General features: G+C 49.5%; 1 protein-coding gene across 2 annotated transcripts; it reads left to right on the top strand.

Annotated features, from left to right (window-relative positions):
* Positions 1-228: 228 nt before the first annotated feature.
* On the top strand, positions 229-12,427 carry Smug1 (single-strand-selective monofunctional uracil-DNA glycosylase 1). Of its 2 annotated transcripts, none has more exons than XM_057792811.1 (3): positions 229-695; positions 7,918-8,219; positions 9,191-12,427. In XM_057792811.1, exons 2-3 carry the CDS (start codon positions 7,929-7,931, stop codon positions 9,743-9,745), a joined length of 846 nt encoding a protein of 281 aa, XP_057648794.1. In that variant the 5' UTR covers positions 229-695; positions 7,918-7,928; the 3' UTR covers positions 9,746-12,427. The 2 variants fall into 2 exon arrangements, with proteins under 2 accessions (XP_057648794.1, XP_057648795.1); XM_057792812.1 differs by lacking the exon at positions 229-695 and adding an exon at positions 4,088-4,199.
* Positions 12,428-22,713: the final 10,286 nt, after the last annotated feature.

Below are 22,713 nucleotides of genomic sequence, written 5' to 3'. Positions count from 1 at the left end.
TTTGCTGATCTTTCCATTCTCTGAGGCTTCTGTCAGAAGTTTCTCTGTAGAACCAGGCCAGGCTCAGACTGAACTACAGAGGGCTTTCCTGGCTCTCCAGTGTACAGACTGCAGGTTCCATATGCCTGTGAGCAAATTTCCACAATGCATCTCCTCACAGAGACAGAAGAATGCTTTTGGTGCTGCGTCTATGGAGAACTCCAATCCAGGATACAGGCTGGCAGCTGTTAAGGGAGCCAGGTCAAAATGGTGAAGTTGTGGATTTGGACACTAATGGTAATGGGGATGTTCGTTGTCAGAGTGGGGGATGACAGAAATGCCTCCTTGGATGTTATGCACACAGTAACGACCCACGGAAGGCTGCGGAGGTGAGGTGTCATAACTTGGGGCAGCAGGGGGTGCTGGGAAGGGTCTCTGGTGGGTGAGGGATTAGGCATGGCTGGAGAGTCCAGATTGTTGCGAATGAAGTGACCTTTAACTTCCAAGACATCTTGGATTTAAATCGTACTATTAAACTACAATCCCCAGCGACCTGTGGAACTCACTTATCGAGTTTTCCGGTGATTTGGGCATTTCCGGCGGAAGCGGACGCTGCTGGCCATTCTTCTAATTTAAATGCTGTTGACTACGACTTCCAGTGTCCTTTGCGCCGGGACGAAGAAAGGAAGCGGAAGCTGCATGGGGAGCTGCCGCAGGTGAGGAAGTAGGGGGCTGGATCTCAGCGCAGGGCGGAGGGGCTCGGGGGCTCGGGAGGGGTGGTTGAGCTGCGGCGCCGAGGTCTAAGGGGACCCCTATAAGCCCTGCTGCGCTGTTAATTTTGGTTTAAATCCCGTGGATTCCTGGAGAGCCTATAAGGAGCAGGGGTTAACTAGTGGCTTGGGTTCTTGTTTTTATTTTAGGTTTATTTATTTATATAACTTATACATTTGGGTGTTCTATTTGCATGTACATCTACACACAGAAGAGGGCATTGGATCCTATAGGATTCGGTTAGACTGTTGTGAGCCGCTTTATGGGTGCTGGGAATTGAACTCAAGACCTTTGGAAGAGCTACCAGTGTTCTTAACGGCTGAGCCATCTCTCTAGCCCACTGTGGCTTGGATTTTATTAAACTTCTTGGAGTTAATATCAGATAAACTGGATATGAGTATGAAGTTTATCCTCGACCACATATATCTCAGGGTTGCCAGTTGCTTTTAAATGTAATTTGAAATGGGTGACACGTCTTGAGCATCTGGGCTTTGACTTTTTGAGAAAAAAATTACATGCAGTTCAAACTGTCCACACCCTTGTTACGGGAGGATACTCTCGATCTGATCTTTCTGTCTCTGCTTCCTGAGTGCTGGACCTACAGGGATGTGGCTTCAAACCTTGCTTATGCTGGGGGATTGAACCCCAAGGCTTCGTGTATGTTAGGTGAGCCCTCCACTGACTTGCAGCGTCAGCCCACTGAGCGGATGGTGACTGGGTAGAACTGCTAGGCTTCCTGTTAGCGCTCCGGGAGTGTTTTGTCTGGGATAGGAAAGCTCCGGTTATGTATGTCAGCTTGCTTGTCCATCTTTTTAGTTCATGATTTACCCACAGCCTGTCTTACTTTTTATTCAATTTGGATTTCTTCCGGCAAGAGACTGACACGTAGGAACTCATGCATATCTAAAAGACAAACAGGGTAACAGCTGGTGGTAGGAGATGGAATATAAAGAGCCTAAATGACTTGTACAAGAGAACCTTCTGAGATGGCTCAGCTGGTAGGGCGCTTGCTGTCACACCTGATGACCTGAGTTCGATCCTCAGACCCTTGACTGTAGAAGTAAACCAGCTCTCCAAAGCTGTCTCTGACCACATGTGTGCTGTGGATGCCTGCTCTGCCCAGTAAATAATAAATAAATAAACAAATAAATAAAGTTAAGGGAGAGAACAGCCAGGGCTAGAATTCAAGTTAGCTGACTTAGGCTGTGATAGGACCAGGCTTTGAAAACTGAACAGTGAGAATGAGGTCTTGTCACTTTGTGTTTGCCCATCCATGCTGTCTTCAGCACCTGAGTGCTGCTTTTTCTAATACTGGTTCTACATAGGGAAGTGCAAAGCAAGGTCCCCGAAAGCACAGTTCACGTCACCATTTTCAACTTTCCAGAATGTCCTGGATGCCTTTCTGCACAACTCAGTTCCAGACTTCAGGCCTGGTTGATGGTGACGCACGCAGGTTCTCAGCCCTTAGGAGCTGGAGGCAGGGAGACTCACAGTGTGAGGTTAGTCTGGTCTCCATCTTGAGTTTCAAGACAGTCAAGGCCATTTCCCAAAACTTATAAGGTAAAATTAAAGTAAAGCCGGGCGGTGGCTCACGCCTTTAATCCAGCACTCAGGAAGCAGGGGCAGGTGGGTCTCTGTGAGTTTGGGCCAGCCTGGTGTACAGAGCGAGTTTCAGAGCAGCCAGGATAGTTTACACAGAGAAACCCTGTCTTGAAAAACAACAAACAAAAAATGAACAAGAAGAAGATGGGCTCATGGTGCAGCTTAGGGATCGAGTACCTGCCCAGCCTATTCATAGGCCGGGCTCGTTCTCCCACACTGGGTTTGTGGGGTGGTGAGAGGAGCCCATCGGGAACAGCTCATTGGGGATTGGGGCAGCTCAGTGGTAAAGTGTTTGCTTGGCTCCAGGGCTCCACTCTTAACATGGGAGAAGCAAAAATGCATTGTTGGAAGGTAGCTTTAAACAAGATAGACAGAGTGGAAGTGGGTAGAGCCGGACTGGGGCTACTGAATACCTGAGATCCAGAACCTTTTAGGTATGGCAAGGAATTGAATAGAGCCAGGCTCCTGGTCTCCCGTACTCTGGCTGGGGTGGCCAACGGCTCTCAACCTTCACCAGGGCATCTGAATTGCTTGTGTGTGGTATGCCAGGCAGTTCATGGCTGTGATGGATACCTGAGAAGAACAGCACAAGAGAGCAAATGGTAGATTTTCGCTCACAATGCAGAGGCTCCATTCTCTGGCTGTTTGGCCTCTCTCTCATGGCTCCAGGTCTGTGCTGAGGTGGGCATCATGGGGGAAAGGTAGGTGTAGGGCAAATGTGCTCATTTTATGTCAGCCAGGAAGGGGGGGCAGGAGGGAGGGAGAGAGACAGGATAGACCCTCCAGAGACAACCCCCCCCAGGTCCTGCTTCCTCCATTAGATTAGCTTCCTCGTTTACTCAGCTGTCTCAATAGTGCCATTGGCTGGGGACCAAACCTTCATCATTTTATAATCCTAGCTGGTAGACTGGGGCCGCGCTCTGAGAATGTCTCCGCACTCTGAGAATGTCTCCGTGCACTGAGGGAGTGGTTTGAGCTGAAGAAAAGTTTGAACTGGATATGGGTCACCTTCTTGACTGCTGGCTGATGTCCTGGCTAACTCAGTCATAATTGGTTGGGTTTCTAAAAATGACCTGTGCAGTTTTGGGTTGGGGTGGGAGAAGCATTTTGAAAGTGAGTGAAATGGCCAGGTACAAGCATTGGTTGTGCGTAGAAGTGAGGACAGGGTTGTAGTTTAGAAGGCTGCTGCATTTCTTTCTCTCTTCCCGTTCATACAACTTTATGAAGTGGGTGTTATTATCCTTAACATTCAGATGTGAAAACCGGAGGTTCTGGCCGTGGCTGCATGGCTTCGAAGAGTCTGTTCAGAGTCTGGTAATCATCCTGTTCACCTCTGAGGATTCTGGAGTGTGGGAAAGAAGCTGGGCTGCCGTTAGGGGCTTGTAGAATTAGTGGGGTGGCTGATCAAACCGTCTAAGGCAAGATGGTGTGGGTGGTTAAGAGCGTAGCTTTGCGTCAGACAGTGTGGGTTCAAATCCCAACTCCATTACCGGGTAACTGCATGGCCCTCAGCAACCTGCTGGGTCTTGTTAAGCCTCAGTCTCCTGGCTTGCAACATGGGAGCAATATTACCCACCTCATGGGGTTGTTATGAAGATCAATGGGGCGTACCTGGTGGAGAGCAATTGCTTACCACCTGGAAGCTGCTGTAATTAGCCCTCCCAAGTCTCTGGGCTGTGACCATGCACCTGCATCTCATTCGTCAGTGCAACATTTCCAGGACATGCTCATCCTGGACGGACTGGCTTGTTACAGATGTCATTGGAGAGAAAGGATGCCAGGAGATGTGTCCTGACAGTGTAGCTGGGCCTGGTTCAGGCTCTAATCCCAACGCCTAAGAAATGGAGGTGAGCCAGCGAAATGGCTCAGGAGGTAAAGGTGCCTGTCACCAAGCCTCTGAGTTCAGTCCCTGGGATCCACATGGTGGACAGTGACAACAGGCTTCTGTGAATTGTCTTCCATAGATGTGTTACAACTCATGTATCCTAAACACATGAATAAAAATATAGTTTTATATGTTTGCCAGAACCGGGCAGTGGTGGTGCATGTCTTTAATCCCAGTACTCAGGAGGCAGGGGCAGGCAGATCTCTGTGATTTTGAGGCCAACCTGATCTACAGAGTGAGTTCCAGGACAACCAGGGCTACACAGAGAAACCCTTTCTCTAAAAAATAAGACTAAAGCCAAATAAGCAAACAAAAAAAGAAGTGGAGGCAGGAGGATCAGGAGTTTATGACCTTTATCAGCTACGTAGCAAGTTTGAGACTAATCTGGGTTACATGTGACCCTATCTCAATAAATAATAAGGAAAAGGCCAGAGATTTGACCTTGTGGTTAAGAGCACATATTGCTTTTGCAGAGAACCAGTCTAGTGCCCAGTACCCACCTAAGCGCACAGCTTTCTGTAACCCCAGTTCCAGGAGATCCAGTGCTGCCTCTGGCTTCCTTGACCACCACACATATGTGGCATGCATTTATACATACACACACACACACACACATGAAGATAAATTTTTTTCTTCTCTGGGGGTTGGTGGTTGATTTTTTTTTTTTTCTGAGACAGTTTCTCTGTGTAGCTTTGACTGTCCTGGAACTCGCTCTGTAGACCAGGCTGGCCTCAGACTCAGAGATCCACTTGTCTCTGCCTCCTGAGTGTTGGGATTAAAGGTGTATGGTTGGCGCTCTCTCTCTCTCTCTCTCTCTCTCTCTCTCTCTCTCTCTCTCTCTCTCTCTCCTCCCTCCCTCCCTCCCTCCCTCCCTCCCTCTCTCCCTCTCCCCCTCTCTTTAGACAGTCTACATAGCACTAGCTATGTAGACAAGGCTGGCCTCAAACTCACAGAGATGTGCTAGGATTGTAGGCATTAACACCATGCTTGGAACAAAAAAAAATTTTATTTAAAGAAAAGAAATGTACCTAAGCCCCTAAAAAGAGAGAGAAGAAATCTATTAAGTAGCCGTGCCTGTTTTTTTGTGGGCTGAGTTCCTTATTCTTATTCCAGAGGCTGAGGCAACAGGGTCACAAGTTCAGGGCCAACCTAGACTACAGCTTGAGTAACTTAGTGAGATGTATCACTCACCATCTAAATGAAAAAGGGTTTAGGATTGTAGATTAGTGGTAAAGTGCTTGCCTAGCACGGCAAGAACTCAGGTTTAACCCTTGGGAGAGAGGCAGAAAGGAGAAATGGAGAAAGAAACGTGCTGTGTTCAGCATGGCCCGAGAGCTGGTGGCTCAGGCCTCATCTGATGAAAGGTTTGAGATGGGGTGCTATTATGGCATTACCAACTTGACAGGGTTGGGATCGCTTTAAAGATGAATCTCTGGGCATGGCTGAAGGGTTTCTAACTAGATTAACTGAGGTGAGAGGACCTAAGCTTAGAGTGTGGTACCATTCCATGGGGCCGTGGGCTGTTCTAACCTTTCTGTTGCTGGGATAAAACACCATTACCAAAAGCCAGTAGGGGAAGAAAGGGTTTAACTTGGTGTTTCACATTATCAAAGGAGATCAGAACAGGAACTCAGTGTAGGAACCCAGAGGCAGGAACTGAAGCAGGAACTACGGAGGGGTGATCCTTACTGGGTTGTTCCTGTGGCTTGCCCAGTCTGCTTGCTTCCTTCCTTTTTTTTTTTTTTAAGATTTATTTATTTATTATGTATACAACATTCCTTTCATGTATGCCTGCATGCCAGAAGAGGGCACCAGATCTCATTATAGATGTCTGTGAGCCACCATGTGGTTGCTGGGAATTGAACTCAGGACCTCTGAGCCATCTCTCCAGCCCTCTTTCTTTCTTTTATATGTACACTGTACCATAGATACATGTTCAGGATTTCTTTTTTTCAAAGATGAATTTTTTTTATTTACTTATTTTTATTTTGTGTACGATGGTGTTTTGCCTGCATGTGTGAGGGTGTTAGATCCTGGAGTCTCAGCCAGTTGTGAGCTGCCATGTGTGTGCTGGGAATTGAACTTGGGTCCTCTAGAAGAGCAGTCTAGAAGAGCAGCTCTTAAGCGCTGAGCCATCTCTCCAGCCCATTCATCTGCGCGCTCTCTCTCTCTTCTTTGGTTTTTCCAGACAGGGTTTCTCTGTGGCTTTGGAGCCTGTCCCAGAACTAGCTCTGTAGACCAGGCTGCCTCCTGCCTCTGCCTCCTGGAGTGCTGGGATTAAAAGCACACACCACCACCACCTGGCTCGGTCTGCTTGCTTATAGCTTTTGGGATCAACAGCCCAGAGGTGGCACTGCCTGTAGTGAGCTGTGCCCTCCCACATCAGTCATCAATTAAGAAAATGCACCACAGGCTTGCCCACAGGTCGGTCTGGTGGGGCATTTTCTCAAACTGAGGATCCATCTTCAGCATGACTTTATTTTTTTATTTTTTTTAAATATTTATTTATTTATTTATTTATTTATTTATTTATTTATTATGTATACAATATTCTGTCTGTGTGTACGCCTGCAGGTCAGGAGAGGGCACCAGACCTCATTACAGATGGTTGTGAGCCACCATGTGGTTGCTGGGAATTGAACTCAGGACCTTTGGAAGAGCAAGCAGTGCTCTTAACCTCTGAGCCATCTCTCCAGCCCCCAGCATGACTTTAACTTGTATCAAGCTGACATAAGAACAAACCAGCATAACATAAAAAGGAGAGTTCTAGCCAGGTGTGGTAACAGGACACCTTTAGTCACAGGTAGAATCGCCTTTAGTCACAGGTAGAATCGGGAGGAACTCTGAGTTCAGGGCCAGCCTGGTCAGCGCATCAAGAGGGAGAGAGAGAGAGAGAGAGAGAGAGAGAGAGAGAGAGAGAGAGAGAGATCTAGTTGGATATAGGGATTCATCACTTTCTGAGTTTTGACTATGACTGCAGTGTGATCAACCACTTTATGCTCTTTCAGCCACGACAGACTGTTTTTCTTCCTTCCTTCCTTCCTTCCTTCCTTCCTTCCTTCCTTCCTTCCTTCCTTCCTTCTTTCTTTCTTTTCCGAAACAGGGTTTCTCTGTAGCTTTGGAGCCTGTCCTGGAACTCCCTTTGTAGACCAGGCTGGCCTCGAACTCACAGAGATCCGAACTCACAGAGATCCGCCTTCCTCTGCCTCCCGAGTGCTATTATGTATACAGTGTTCTGTCTGTGTGTATGCCTGCAGGCCAGAAGAGGGCACCAAACCTCATTGCAGATGGTTGTGAGCCACCATGTGGTTGCTGGGAATTGAACTCAGGACCTTTGGAAGAGCAAGCAATGCTCTTAACCGTTGAGCCATCTCTCCAGCCCCTGACTGTACTTTCTAAGAGCTGAAATGAACCCTCCCTTCCTTCAGTGGCTATTGCAGCTACTTTGTTGCAGTGAGACAAGTAACTAGTGTAGGATGCTTGTTGTATCAGAAAAAGGGAGGACTTTGGAAGCGGGAGCAGAGGTCCCTTCATTCCCAGGAACCTGAGTGAGCTTGTAGTAACTGACAGAGCTTCCAAGGGTCTCTTCTGAGCCAGGAAACGACAGTGAGAACCGCTAGCTAGTACAGATGCTAATACTGGGGTGAGCCTGAAGGAAACTCTGTCCACTTCTTTTCCAGGTAACAGTGGCATGGCTGTGTCCCCGACTTTCCTGCCCGGGCCTACCCATGAAGCTGCAGGTGCTTTGATGGAGCTCCTGCCTTGCGCTCCAAGCTTGGCTGAGGGCTTCTTGGAGGAGGAGCTTCAGCTTAATGCCGAGCTTCACCAGCTGCAGTTTCCAGAGCCCGTGGGTGTCATTTATAACCCAGTGGATTATGCTTGGGAGCCGCACCGCAACTACGTGACCCGCTACTGCCAAGGTCCCAAGGAAGTGCTCTTCCTGGGCATGAACCCAGGGCCGTTTGGCATGGCCCAGACTGGGGTAAAGGCCTGTCTTCCTCTGGTGGGTGGTTCAGAGGTGGATGTTTGCCTGGGCCTGTTGTAGAGGAAGGAACCTAGAATTGGCTGGGAGGTGGGTGGGCCACCCACTCCATCCCCTGCAGAGCATATATCGGCTCCTGTGGTCTCAAGCACTCCCCTTGCTTCTCTGTTCATAGTTAACCAAGCACATTAATGGCAGTCCCATTTCCCCTGTGAGCACTCCACTAATTGCCTCTGAGAACTCTTCCTTCCGCCATCCCGCCCTGTACCTTACCTTGCCGGATCTCCCTTGTCCATAGAGTGGTTGGAGTCAGGAGAGAGGCTAGGGCTGCTGGATCCTCCCAGAACACTGACTGTGGGCAGGGGAGGGAGGGATATGATAGGAGCTGTTGGCCATCCTGGTGGCAGCCCCTGGGTCTCTGAAAGGTTCCTAACAGCATCAGGCGCAGGCCAGCCTGCTTCTCCTTAGGGATCTGGGTGAGTGACTGTTTCAGTAGGGGTGCATTACAGGTGGAGGAGGTAAAGAAGCTCCAGGGCAGAAGGCTCAATCGCTTTTATTGACCCCAGCCAAGTGATGAAAGGTGATCAATGATGATCGATGGGAATGACAGCCTGGGGCCTGGGCTGGGAGGGCACCCAGAGACCAGTACTCAGCCTGGCTTGTCTCCTTCACCCCGGCCAACTTTCTGTTTCAGGAGCTCTGTCTGTCGCCAGTATTCGAATCATGCCTCCTGTCGGGCAAATGTCCCAGTGTTCTGCCTGTATGTGGTCCTAGTACCAGGAGAAAGTAGAGGCACATGGGTTTTGCTGGTCACAGTTCACAGTGGGGAAAAACTGGAGGAGACATGGACAGGGGCAAACCACAGGGCCGGGAGTCCCTCACAGACGTGATGGTGAAGGTGGGTGAGATCATCATGACAGCCTGACCATCTCCAGCTGGAATCACCTTGTGTCTCTCTCCTTCCCCCACAGGTACCTTTTGGGGAAGTGAATGTGGTCCGGGACTGGTTGGGCATTGGGGGCTCTGTGCTGACCCCTCCCCAAGAGCACCCTAAGCGACCAGTGTTGGGACTGGAGTGCACACAGTCAGAGGTGAGCGGAGCCCGATTCTGGGGCCTTTTCCGGGCCCTCTGTGGACAGCCCCAAGTCTTCTTCCGGCATTGCTTTGTCCACAATCTGTGTCCTCTGCTCTTCTTGGCTCCCAGTGGACGAAACCTCACCCCCGCTGATCTGCCGGCCAAGCAGCGGGAGCAGCTACTGGCGATCTGCGAAGCAGCCCTGCGCCGGCAGGTGCAGCGTCTAGGGGTGCGGCTGGTAGTGGGAGTGGGGCGGCTGGCAGAACAGCGGGCGCGAAGAGCTCTAGCAGGACTGGCTCCAGAGGTGCAGGTGGAGGGGCTCCTGCATCCCTCTCCGCGAAGCCCACAGGCCAACAAGGGCTGGGAGGCGGCAGCCAGGGAAAGACTCCAAGAGTTGGGGCTCCTACCTCTGCTAACGAGCGAGTGCTCGGCCAGGCCTAGCACACCTTAGAGATCACGTTGCACGCAGGCTTTGCCGGGCTCCCTGTTGGAGGAGCACTCTGGACTTTTGTCTAACCCTGAGCGCAGGGTGGGCAGCTCTCCTCCCTTGAGCCTCACCCTTTCGTCTCCAGTGGCTTGTTCTGTTCAGTGTCCACAGAGGGGGCCACTACACTTGCCGGCCACATCAGTGTCCACAGAGGGGGGCCTCTGCACTGCCTGCCACACCATTTCCTTGGGGACCTCTGTATGCAGAGGGTCCTAGATGGGGATGTCTGGAGTCATATTAGAAGTTTTGGAGGAAAGATAATTTTAATCTTTCCTGTTTTGTTTTTATTGGCATTGTTTTTGGCACTGCCTCATACACACTAGGAAAGCTCATACTGATCTACCTCAGACTTTTTGACACTAATTGTACGTATTAGTGGGGTTCAGTGTGATGTTTCCACACATGCATTAAGTGTGATCGATTGAGTCTGACCTCTCTTAATCTGTCCTCTCCACAGCTCCCCCTCCCCAACCAGAGGGCGATCTTTCTGGGGTCCCTACTCATCCTTACAGAACACTTGCCTCTAGCTGGCTGCTCTCCTCTCCTCCCAGGGACCAGGACAGACATCACGTTGAGAATGAGCTTCTGAGCCAGGTGTCCTGACATACCCTTGTAATCCCAGCACTCAGAGACAGGAGGGTCAGGTTAGGCTCTATCTCAGAAACATACCCTTGTAATCCCAGCACTCAGAGACAAACAAACAAATAATAAAAAGTGAATGTCTTCAGGGAGACCGAGGTTAGATCCTAGGGACACTTATATGTGGCAGACTAGGAAAGATCTAGATCTTCATTCCCCTTTCCCCTTTGAAGCCTGTTAACTTTTTTTTTTTTTTTTTTTTTTTAACCTCTCTCAATTGGGCAGTGGTGGCACATACCTTTAAACCCAGCACTTGGAAGGCAGAGGCAAGCAGATCTGAGTTCAGAGCCAGTCTGGTCTACACAGTGAGTTTCAGGACAGCTTACTACTGTCTTAAAAAATTAAAACTCCTGTTTTGTTTTTGTTATTGTTATTGTTTTGTTTTGTTATTGTTGTTTATTTGTTTTTAAAATTTGAAGCAAGGTTTCATTGTGTTGGCCTGAAACTCATTGTGTAGACAAGATCCAGCCTTGACCGCATAAGAAATCTTCCACCTCTGCCCCGGAGTGCTGGTTTAAAAGGATGGGCCACCATATCCTGTTCCCTTCTGAATTTTGAGACACGGTCTCACTGTGTCGTAGTGGCTGTCCTGGCACTTTCTCTAAAGACCGACATGGCAACAAACTTGCGGTGATCTTCTGCCTAAATGCTGGGATTATAGGCATGTGCCACCCTGCCTAACCTGCTTATAAACAACTTTTCTAAGTCTCAAGATTCTCTGTAAAGTGGGGTTTCTGCCTCCTGCCCCTGGTGTGAGGTGTGAGGACTGAGGGAACACTGTAGAGTGCTTTATGAAGGGCAGACCTGTGGTGCCCACCACACACTCTTCCCGCTTGCCTCTCTCTGAGCTGGGGTACCATTGCACTATGAGGGCATTCCCTGTCCGCCCTGAAGACCTTTCCTTACTGGGGAAGGACCAATGTTAGGAAAATTGCAACCTGTGACTTTTCAGATTAAGCATTAAAGACCCCTAAGCCTTCTCACGTTGGTTCTCTTTCCCTTCTGCGCTTCATTGGCGGGAGAATGTTGGTTTTAGGACACCCCTCCCTCTTCCTCTGTTCACTGCTGGCAGAAACTTCTCAGGGAGCTTGGGGAGGGGATATGAGACTTCTAGCCAACCTAGCCAACCTGCAGGGGTTCATCAGGTACTTGGGGCACTTTTGGGGCTGATGGGGAGGCTGATGTCTCCTCTGTCTCTTAAGTGGTTGGTTGGGTGATGTGTGGTAAGGGCTAGAGAGTAAGCTACAGTGGGAACGTGGACCACCTTAATGGGAGGCATGTGGTCTCCTTATTTCCTGGGACTCAAGTCATCTCCAGCATTCTAAAAATTAGTAAGATTTTAATCAGCTGTCTCAGTTCCTGAGAGGGAACTTTGAGGTTTCCTCAATAATAGAAATGTCAGGGAGCAGGTTCAGATAGCTCAGAGGCTTTTCCAGAAGTCCTGAGTTCAATTCCCAGCAACCACATGGTAGCTCACAACCATCTGTAATGAGATCTGGTGCCCTCTTCTGGCCTGCAGGCATAATGCAGGCAGAACACTGTATACATAAATAATAAAATAAATTTTTAAAAAAACCAATAGAAATGTCAGTATTATTCATGTCGGAACCTCAGAGCACAGCAGGGTTTGTTGAACTTTGCTGCAGGATAGAGACCAGCCCCCTAGAAAGACCAGCTTTATGTTTTGATGGTTGGAACTTTGAAGGGTGATCTCAGCCTGAATGTCAGGGTGGGACAAGGCTAGAGATTGAGTTCAGCTGAGTGGCCCATGATCTCAACCAATTATCCCTATGTAGTGAACAGAACTTTGTACACTAGTTTCTGCCAAGCTTGCTGGTTGGTGAACACACATATGTCTGTTTCTTTTTGGGTAGTTTGTGCTGGTTTGTATATTTAGTCATATTCTCTGTGTGTCTTTTGGGAGTTCAGGGTTTTTTGGATGTACAGTGTTCACTGCTCTATCACTGAGCTATATCCCTAGCCCTTGATTTGTATTTGTGATAAAATATAATAAATAAATACAGTGTTTTTATTTCCTGAGTTTTGTTTTGCAATTTACTAAAGCTGAAGGGTTTCCGGGAAGACTTGTGTCTATAGCTAGTTGGGCAGAAGTGTGACTGCTGTCTGAAGTGACAGCAGTCACGTTGGGGGAACCTCCCTAAGCTGGCGACTCTGCAGACTCCAGATCATCGTCAGAGCTACCTTGCAGCATCTCGTCATCACATGGGTAGTCTCTTGTCTCTGTAGCTCCTGCTAATGGTGGACGATTGTGGTGGCATCGTGAAAGCTGCAAAGGAAGCTGCTGCACGCTTGCGTGTTTGGCTGAGGTGGGGAGGAGACGCTCTGGTGGTCTTAAAGACTGGAAGAGTGAGAGCTCTTCAAGGGATTAAAGAAGGGGTGGTCAGGTGAGAGAAAAAGTGAGGATAGTCAGATGCAAGGAACACACGTGCAGAAACACCGGATAGAAGCCCACGTGTGGAGAAGCCCAGTCAGGCAAACATTTTGCTCACATTTGAGAACTCCCAACCCATAGATACTTGCACAGTTTATTCATGTTTGGTGTGTGGCAGAAGAATCCTTGCCTAATGGCAGCTGGTAAACCAAGAGGTAGGCACTGGAGTCCCAGTATCCCCTCTAAGGACATGGACAGTAACCTCACTTCCTCCCATTGGGCTCACCTCTTTAGGCTCTGCCACCTCCCTGTGGGACAGTAGGCTGGTGGCCAAGTCTAAGAGGCATGGTTTCTGGGGAACGTTGAAGATCCAAAGTTCAGCAAAGGAAGTGAAGGTGATGCTGTAGTAGGGATGTTGCAGGGAGAGAGGGTCCGCTTGTTCATCCCTGCCGCCGGGCTAGCTTAGCCCCCAAAATCACCACATACAGAACTGTATTCATTAAAACACTGCTTGGCCCATTAGCTTTAGTTTCTTATTGGCTAATTCTTACATCTTAATTTAACCCATTTCTATTAATCTGTGTAACACCATGTGACTGCGGCTTACTGGCAAGATTCTAACTAGCAACTGCCTCAGTCAGAGGATATATGGCTTCTCTCACTCTGCCCTTCTTCCCAGCATTCAGTTCTGTCTTCTCCGCCTACCTAAGTTCTGCCCTATTAGGCCCAAAGCAATTTCTTTATTCATTAACCAATAAAAGCAACACATGAACAGAAGAACCTCCTGCACCAGTAGGGAGGTCTGACAGATGAAGGGGTTAAGATGTAGTGAGGATCTGCAGGCCTAGGGGAAGCCTGGCCTGGCATACTGGCAGGTAGAGACGAGTATGGCGCCTGCAAGGTCTTCCTACGCAGGGTCACTGCATGCTCTGACTTGTCAGGGTTAGGGTGGGGTCCCGCTGAGGTTGCCATAACAAAAACAACACAGTCTGGATGGCTTAAACAAAGGTTTATTTTCTCATCGTTGTGGTCACGGTGTTAGCAGCTCAGGCTGCACTGAGGCCTTTCTTCACGTAGCAGCTGATGTATCCTTCCGTAGCTTTCTGCCATGTGTGGCTCCGTTGCCCTCTTCCTGGAAGGAGAGCCGTCATTGGATTATTGCTTCACCCTCAGGACTTCATTTAACCTTTCTTTAATGCTTCTTCATTTATTTAAAGGATTTATCTCCAAATATTAGGGCTTTAGCATATGGATTTGTGGGGCATAATTCAGTTCATAGCAGCAAAGTCATTTTATCTCTCACCAAGGTTAACTACAAGTAAGAAAGTACACTCAGGAGAGCCCTCCTCCCCTTGCTTGGAACCTGGTCTGGGTGCTTATCTGGCTGTTCAGACTTAGTTCCACTGGACTGACTTATCAATTAAATCAGAAGAGGTTTTCTAGTGCAGATAAGAGTATCCTTAGGGGAAGGAGTCTCATTGCTGTGTGGAGAGATCACTGGGGCTTGCTGGTCAGTTAGTCCAGCTGAATAGCGAGCTGTTTTCACTGAGAGACAGTGATAGAGGTAGAAACAGGTCTACACAGGCGTACACACACACATGCTCTCACAGGTCTACACAGGTGTGCATACACATGCTCTCACAGGTCTACACAGGTGTGCACACACACATGCTCTCACAGGTCTACACAGGTGTGCACACACATGCTCTCACAGGTCTACACAGGTGTGCACACACATGCTCTCACAGGTCTACACAGGTGTGCACACATGCTCTCACAGGTCTACACAGGTGTGCACACACACATGCTCTCACAGGTCTACACAGGTGTGCATACACATGCTCTCACAGGTCTACACAGGTGTGCACACACATGCTCTCACAGGTCTACACAGGTGTGCACACACACATGCTCTCACAGGTCTACACAGGTGTGCACACACATGCTCTCACAGGTCTACACAGGTGTGCACACACATGCTCTCACAGGTCTACACAGGTGTGCACACACATGCTCTCACAGGTCTACACAGGTGTGCACACACATGCTCTCACAGGTCTACACAGGTGTGCACACACATGCTCTCACAGGTCTACACAGGTGTGCACACATACACTTACTATATACATTCACACATGCACATGAACACTCACACCCAACACCACACACACACACACGTTTGTGCCAAAGTGGAGAGGGCAACTGAGGAAGACACCTGTTGTGAGTCTCTGGTCACTATAGGCATGAGCATACATAAAGGAATGTTCATGTACACACATACACAAACACAAACATATAAAGCCTGTTATGAGGAGTGAAGTCTAAAATCAAATTAGGAGTTTTCCAGATGGTTCACTGGGTAAAGGCACTTTCCATACAATCCTGGCAATCTGGATCAGATCCCTAGAGCTCACGTAGAAGTGTAAGGAAAAAAATCAACTCCACAAAGTTGTCTGCTGACAGACACACACTCAATATATACACATCCGTCAGACACAAACAGTGATTTTTTTTTTTTTTTTGAGACTGGGTTTCTTTGTGTAGCCTTGGCTGTCCTGGAACTCACTTTGTAGACCAGGTTGGCCTTGAACTCAGAGATTCACCTGCTTCTGCTTGCCTAGCACTGGAATCCCATGCCTGGCCTTAAATTTTTAAAAACCACTGGGGGGCTGGAGACATGGCTCGGTGCCTAAGAGCATTTGTTTTTGCAGAAGACCTGGTTTCTATTCCAGTACCCACATGGCAGCCTACAATTGCTTATAACTCCAGTTCCAGGGGATTCAAAGCTCTTTTGATCTGTGGGCACCAGACATACATACATGAACATATAAGCATTCAAACACATAAAATAAATGAATCTATAAAATAAAAACAATATATGGAATTTAGGGTCATCTAGAATTTTGTGGTCTGATATAACAATCAGTAACCTTGTGCAGTTTATTGATTGATTAATACATCTCCTGTGGCCCAGGCTTGACTTGATGTTGCTATGTTGATGAGAGTCTGCCCTTTGAATGCTGGGATAGCAGGTGTGCACTTCCACACCTGGTGATATATAGAGCTGGAAATCGAACCTAGGATTTGTGCTTATGGGCAGGCAACTTACCAGATGAGCTGCGTCTCCTGCCCTGTGTGTGAAGCCATTTTCGATGACTGAGAATTAAGTAACACTTCCTTCAGTTCAGTTCACTAGCCATACTTGAGGTGCTCCTCCACACATGGCTGGTGGCACTAACAGGGTGGCACAGATAGAGAACTGTGTTACTGCAGAAGTCCTCTTGGGTAGCTCTGACACAGAGGTCAGTGACTGGCAACCCTGTTGTGAATTAGAATTAACCATGGAGGTTCAGAAAAACTCAAGCCCCTCTGCTTTACTTCAAGAGATTGTGATTTGAGAGACCCCAGGAGCCTCCTGCTCTGTGTGCTTCCCTTACACAAGCCAGGTTAGTTATCCGAGTCACTGCCAGGGCCCCGAGGGCCAGGAGGAGAGCTCATATCCCTCTCCTTTGTATGAGGAACACACTAGTGAGCACGAGCCTGGTACGGGAGGATCCATATATCCACCCATGACCATGAGTTTATCTATCGCCATTGCTTTTGTCCTGTGACGGTGTTTAGGTTCTGATTTAGAGAAGTGATGGAGGCTTAGAAGTTCTTACTCTAACACACACACACGTGCACACACGTGCACACACACGCACACACGCATGCATGCGTGCCAGCATGCACCCCATAAAGAGCAAAGCTGTGCTTGGTTGGGATGGTGATGCTTCTGAGGTTGAGGGGTAGAGTCGTCTGGGAAAGAATTCTCTTGCCTCCCTCCCTCCCTTTCCCAAACAGAGCCGCTCTCACACGCTTCTCACCTCAGTGACTGCTCGCTGTGTGCCATTGTCTGTGCAGAGAGTGTTTATGTCCAGTGCTAGGAATGCAAGCATATGCTTTATAGGGTAGATCAAGCTGAAAGCATGTTATGAACAGGGTGTTCACACGGCATCTGGACATCCCTAAGATGGACGCGTACTGGTGGGACAGGTCAGATACTGTCAGCCCCAACTGCCATGGGCTAGGACACAGGTGAGGGGAGAGACCCGAGGAATCAGGCAGGAGCCAAAGGTCAGTGTATCACTGTGTAAGACGGGAGTCGAGTTTGCTTTCTATATAAGCACGCCTTGATCAAGTAGCTTCTGGGTGGAAAGCTGCAGGACTCTGTCGGGGCTGTTATGGTACTAGAGCAAAGGTATCTGGATGGGCTGGCTGCAGGCTGTTGAAAAGAAGACACTCGGCGTGATCTCTCTCCACTACTGTTGAAGAGAAGACACCCGGCGTGATCTCTCTCCACTACTGTTGAAGAGAAGACACCCGGCGTGATCTCTCTCCACTACTGTTGAAGAGAAGACACCCGGCGTGATCTCTCTCCACTACTGTTGAAGAGAAGACACCCGGCGTGATCTCTCTCCACTACTTCCTCCCCCCCCCCACATCCTTTATAAAAGCAAGACTAGAGATGCATCCTGGCCATAGCGGAGGTCAAGAGCTAGTGGTAGAATGGGAAAAAAAGACTAGAGATTACAGCCGGGCAATAGTGGCACACATCTTTAATTCCAGCACTCAGAAGGTAGAGGCAGGTGGATCCCTGTGAGTTCTGGGCCAGCCTGGTCTACAGAGTGAGTTCCAGGACAGGCATCAAAGCTACACAGGGGCACCCTGTCTTGAAAACAAAAACAAAACAAAACAAAACAACAACAACAACAAAATAGAGATTAGAGATTGTGGCCTATCCCAGACCAACTCTCAATTCTTCTAATATTCCTATTTAGGATGTCAGCTCCCCTCACCCCCAATTCCCCAGAGAAGTAAATAACTTCAACTGGAGCATGAGACATCGAGGTTAGACACATAGGTAAACTGCCCAGTTATTGTCATCAGGTGATGCAGAAATAAATTGCTTTGGGGCAGCTGAACTGCTTTCTTTTTCAGAAGCCTCAGTGGCAGCCCGGCCTGGACCCATGCTTAGCAGTCAAGGTTGAATTATCATGTCTGTGGGGACACTTTCTTGCCTTTGGTTGGGCCCTCACAATGCAAGTAGGCCAACTGCAATAGAATACACACATTCTGCCCATTCTTCTGTCCCCAAAGTCAGCGCAGAGATCCTTAGGCTGATGTCATTCTCTGGGCCCTGCTTGCAGAGGGGATGGCGGAAAGCCCAGAATGGGCCAAGCCAGGTTGCTGTCTCCGTTTTCATTAATTGAAGTAGTGTGACCCTGATCATCTTTGGTTAGGAGTGTGTGGAGGACGTGCCTCTGCAGGACACGCTGTCCTTCTGTCTGCGTGGAGGTGCTGGCTCCTTCTCTAGCTTCCTACTGCATTGAGGTGGGAAATCTCACCTTCCACAAATGCCCAGCCTCCCCCCTTGGGGTGTCTTCTCGGAAGACCCTCTTGGTGTCTGTCTACCCTACTTGTAATTTGAACTCGTTTGTTTGTTCGGTTTAAGGAACTTCCTTACCAGTTGCCTCTTGAAGCCTTGCTTGCTGTGGTTTTGGAAAAGGACCTACCACTGAACAAAAGGCTTTGCTTTCCAATCCTAGAAAGGCACGGCAAATGTGTGGCAAATGTGGCTTTGGCATCTCCTTGTGCCCATGCTTGGCAGTGTCACTTTGTGAGTGCCATTATTCCTGGAGAAGTCAGGTGGTGTGTTCCCTTGAAGTATGACCTTCCAGTGTGTTGACATGCATTTGTGTACGTCTGGGATCCAGGGGACCTTTTCTGTCTGCTATTCTTAATCTTCCAGGTGGACACTCAGGGTTATGAGTGTAGCCCAGTTTTTGCTGTCGCAGTGTCTTTGTGTGTCGGCAGATTTTTTTTTTTTTTTTTTTGGTGTGTGTGTGTGTAGCCTTTGACTTTTCCATCTTCATAGACCGGTGTCTTTCTAAGTGTCCTCTGGCTGGGTTCTGAAAGGAGGGAGAGAAGCGTGTGGTGGTGGTGGTGGTGGTGGGGATTGGGCAGGAGGGGGTGCGCGGCAATCTGTGACTCGGGAAACAGACGTGTGGCACGTGCAGGGCGGAGGCGGGGGCACTCTGGCCCCCAGCTCCTCCGCAATCCAATTAAATAACATTTAAATGCATAACCAGCCCGCGCACCGATGAGGCTGGAGATTGGAGCGGGCGCGGCGGCGGGCCGCGCGGGCGGCGTTTTGTGGAGCTCAGCGATTCTGGCGGCAATTTCCCCGCGCGGCGCGGCTTTTACGAGCCCGCTCCCGGCGCCCGCCCGCTCCGCTGAGCCCGCCGCCGCCTCCGCCCGCCTCCGCCCGCTCCGCCCGCCCGCGCGGGCCCGGCAGCGTGTGGTCCTGCTGCCCGCGCCGCCCGCGCCGCCCGCGCCTCCCGCGCCTCCCGCTCCTCTTCCGAGCCACTGCTGGTCCCTTCCTCTAGCGTCCTCTGTCAGCCTGGCCCTCTGGGCAGGGCCTGCTGGCTGCATTCACCTCTGACGTGGACCCCCTTTTAGCCCAGGCTATTCCAGCCTCTCACTGGGTCACCGTCTCCGCACAACTTGTGTTCCATTCTGCCTCAGTTTTTCCTCTCTGAAGCCTCCTTGTCCTTTGCCCTGAGTCCTTTCCCTTTTCTTCTTAAAGCCTGCCTCTTAGCACCAGAGTAAGAGACCTGAAGAAGAAGAGGTGGGTGGTAGGGGAACAAATGCATAATTGGAAAATAGCTTCGTCTCTGCATCCTTTCGTCACGGAAAGGACTGGTCTGTCCGTTCAGGGGCTTCAGACAGCTCGTGTCCGGAAGTCCTGAGGGAGAGAGAGAGAGAGAGAGAGAGAGAGAGAGAGAGAGAGAGAGAGAGAGAGAGAGAGAGAGAGAGAGAGAGAGAGAGAGAGAGGTGAGTCCTTTTGCCATGGGATGGAAAGGGGCCACTTGCTGAAGAACCAGAGCAGCCCCACCCTAAACTCCCTGAACTTCTGAAGACAGTGTTCCAGGAAGATAGAAAGCAAGACAGGGCATTTCATGTTTTGTGTGAAACCCGACTCCACTGCTTCCTCTTCCTTTTCCCTCCCTGATTATCTGTGTTCTGGCCCCAGCATAAGGAGTCTGGTGTTTACCAGATGCTGTAGGCCGGTGCAGTTAGGGAAGACCTTTCCTGCAGAGAAACAGCAAGGGCGGAGCCCTCCGGTGAGCATGTCCTGCACGATGGAGGAGCCAGGAAAACAGGGAAGGGAATGAATGGTGGCTTCTAAAGCGGTTACAGGAAGCTAATCGCGATCGATCGTGTAGGGACTAACGAGTCACAGCAAAGCTTCCACTCCACTCGGATAAATGGGAGCCACTGGAGAGTCAGTGCTGCTATGCTGGGAATGCGGTGGGAAGCAAGGACAGAAGCAAGGTGTGCAAGAGTGCACTGCAGGGGCAGGGCAGCTGCAGTGGTGGTGGGAAGGGCTTGCAGAGTCAGCTGGGGTGGGGCAGTGTAGATCAGGTGGAGAGTGGAGGCAAGCCAAGGATAGATTAAGAGGGTTTGTTTGTGTCACATGGGTGACCAGAGCATGGAACTTACTGTCACCTGGAATACGGAGGAACTGGCTTCAGAGGACATGCTTTGGGTACATTAGGTGTGAGATGCTTGCTAAATATCCAAGTAGAGGAGGCTCGTGGGTCTTAGTTTCCTGTGAAGACCAGGCTGGAGGTAGAGATTTAGGTGTCCCCAGTGATGCGGGATGAGGTCCTCCAGAGGGTGGAAGCAGATGGCAAGGGTCCAGGCACTTTGCTACAGAATAAAAAGGATCTGGGCAAGAGATGCGAACTCAGGACTCTTGATCTGGTTGTTCTTCATCCTGAGCAACCCTCATGGGCCTGATCTGCATGGTTCTGGCTACTTGCAGGCTCTGCTTCTCCTAGGAACTCCACAATCAGCCGCAATGGCTGCCCTGTGCCACTCTTGACCAGGACCTGCAGGGATTTATGAAGCTCAGCATTCAGGCCCAGAAAAACACCGGAAATCAATAGGGTTTGAAATCCTGACTCATCTTTACTGCTTTGCCAATAGGGAAACTGAGGCCTTGAGAAACAGCTTGCCCAGGGACTTCTGCCAGCAAGTCCCCAGGGGTCCTGGAGCAGAGCTGTTCTTTATGTTCCGGTTCTGCCACAGGCAGCACAGACTTCCTGAGCACAGGACTGTGTCCATCCACGAGAGGGAGACTCGAGACAGTTCTCACTCTCCAGAAATGTTCACAGAGGTGTCATCTGCTCTTTCTTTTATTCTTGGTGGCTTCCCAGTATGGGCTCTCCTCTCTACCCATAGGTCCTTGCTGTGCTCCAAAACTCACTCTGTCCCTGTCTTTCAGAACCCGTCCCAAGGTCCTCTTGGATTGCTGAGCCAGTCAGGTGACTCAGACCCTGAATCCACAGACCAGTAGGTATAGGTAGCTTTTCAGCCCTATTATCAAGTGTAATGTGGCTCCACCCGAAGAATTTCAGCTGAAGCCTCTTTTGCTCTTCTGTGCTGCTGACTGCTGCAAACCCACAGCTGGAGAGTGGGGAATTAGTGCAAACACAGGTTCAGTTCTCTCTCCATGTGTGTGCTGTGTGTGTGTGTAAGCTGTGGATGAGAATTTCATCAGGACACAGGTGTGTTTGGAGGGGAGCTTCTGGGAAGGGTTCTGGGCCTTTGTCTGTGGCCTGCCTTGCCGGTTTGTAGTTGTTGGGGAGGTTTATGAGCTTTCTGCCTCAACTTCAGATTTTGCTCAGGAGCTCCCCATAAGAACCAGTTATGATAGTTCTTGTTTCTTTGAGACAAGATGCCTGTCTAGTCTAACTGACCTAGTACACACGGTGTCACCTAGGCTGGGCTCAGACTTCTGGCAAACCAGAGGCTGCTCTTTAGAATGAAGGAGTTTCATTGGTCCATGATGGCACATGCCCAGGACTGTACTTTCCTCCAGGACCCCATCAACTGCTCAGGTATCTTTCAACTCAGCATTTAAGGCCCTGGAGAGGGTGCTGCTGCTCCCATGTTCGGTGCCAGAGGGCTTTTCATGCCTGACAGTCTTTCTAAGAGCCAGCTTAACTTTAGTAGTGTGTATAGCATGCACACAGGTGCAGGCTGCCAAACAAGGGCAGCATCTTTCTATGTGGGAAGGAGCTGGGCTTGCAAGTCTGGCTTTTCCCTGACAAGGACTCACTTCCTTTCCCCTTCCTGTCTCTGCACCTGACCTCACTTTCTTCCCGGTACAATTTCTTCCTGTAGGCTAGAAGTTGTGCCAACCAGGAGGGCAGACTTTGTTCCTGTGGAAGGTGTGGGATGTTATCTTCCTTTCATTTGTTTTGGCTGCACTGATCCTCATGCTGATCTGAGCAGCCAGAAGCAGCAGCACTGGGCAGAAGGTAGAAAAACTGGCTAACAGGGACTTAGTTCCCGTGGGGCATTCGGGAGCTGGTGTAGGGGCTTGGGGGCAGGAAGCCCACCGGGAGGACTGGCACCTTCCTTCCCGGATTTGGCTTCTCTGTTCTGGAAGGGCTTTGTGGGTCTTCTCCTTTTCTCTCAGATCCTAAGCCCAGCTGCCTTCCAGTTCCGCAGCAGATGTGCCCTGCCTCACATGTCAGGAAAATCTAGAACATGTATCGTAATGAGACCCTTGCTCTCGATCACATCTTTTTCTGATTTGATTTTTAGCTTTGAGAGAGGTTCTCTCTTCGATGCTGGGATTAAAGGTGTGCACATTGAGAAGTCTTTAAAATAAAGATTTATTTTTATTTTTAATTATGTGTATGAATGTATTTGCATGTAGGTGTATGTATGTGAGTGAAGGTACCCACAGAGGCCAGAAGAGGCTGTTGGATCCCCTGAAGTGGGAATTTTGTCCATCATGGACATGCTGGGAGCAGTCATGTCCTCTGCAAGAACAGAGATCACC

The sequence above is a fragment of the Chionomys nivalis genome, chromosome 17 (genome assembly GCF_950005125.1).
Source record: "Chionomys nivalis chromosome 17, mChiNiv1.1, whole genome shotgun sequence".
NCBI classification, from domain to species: Eukaryota; Metazoa; Chordata; class Mammalia; order Rodentia; family Cricetidae; genus Chionomys; species Chionomys nivalis.
This window is presented reverse-complemented; position numbering and strand designations above follow the sequence as displayed.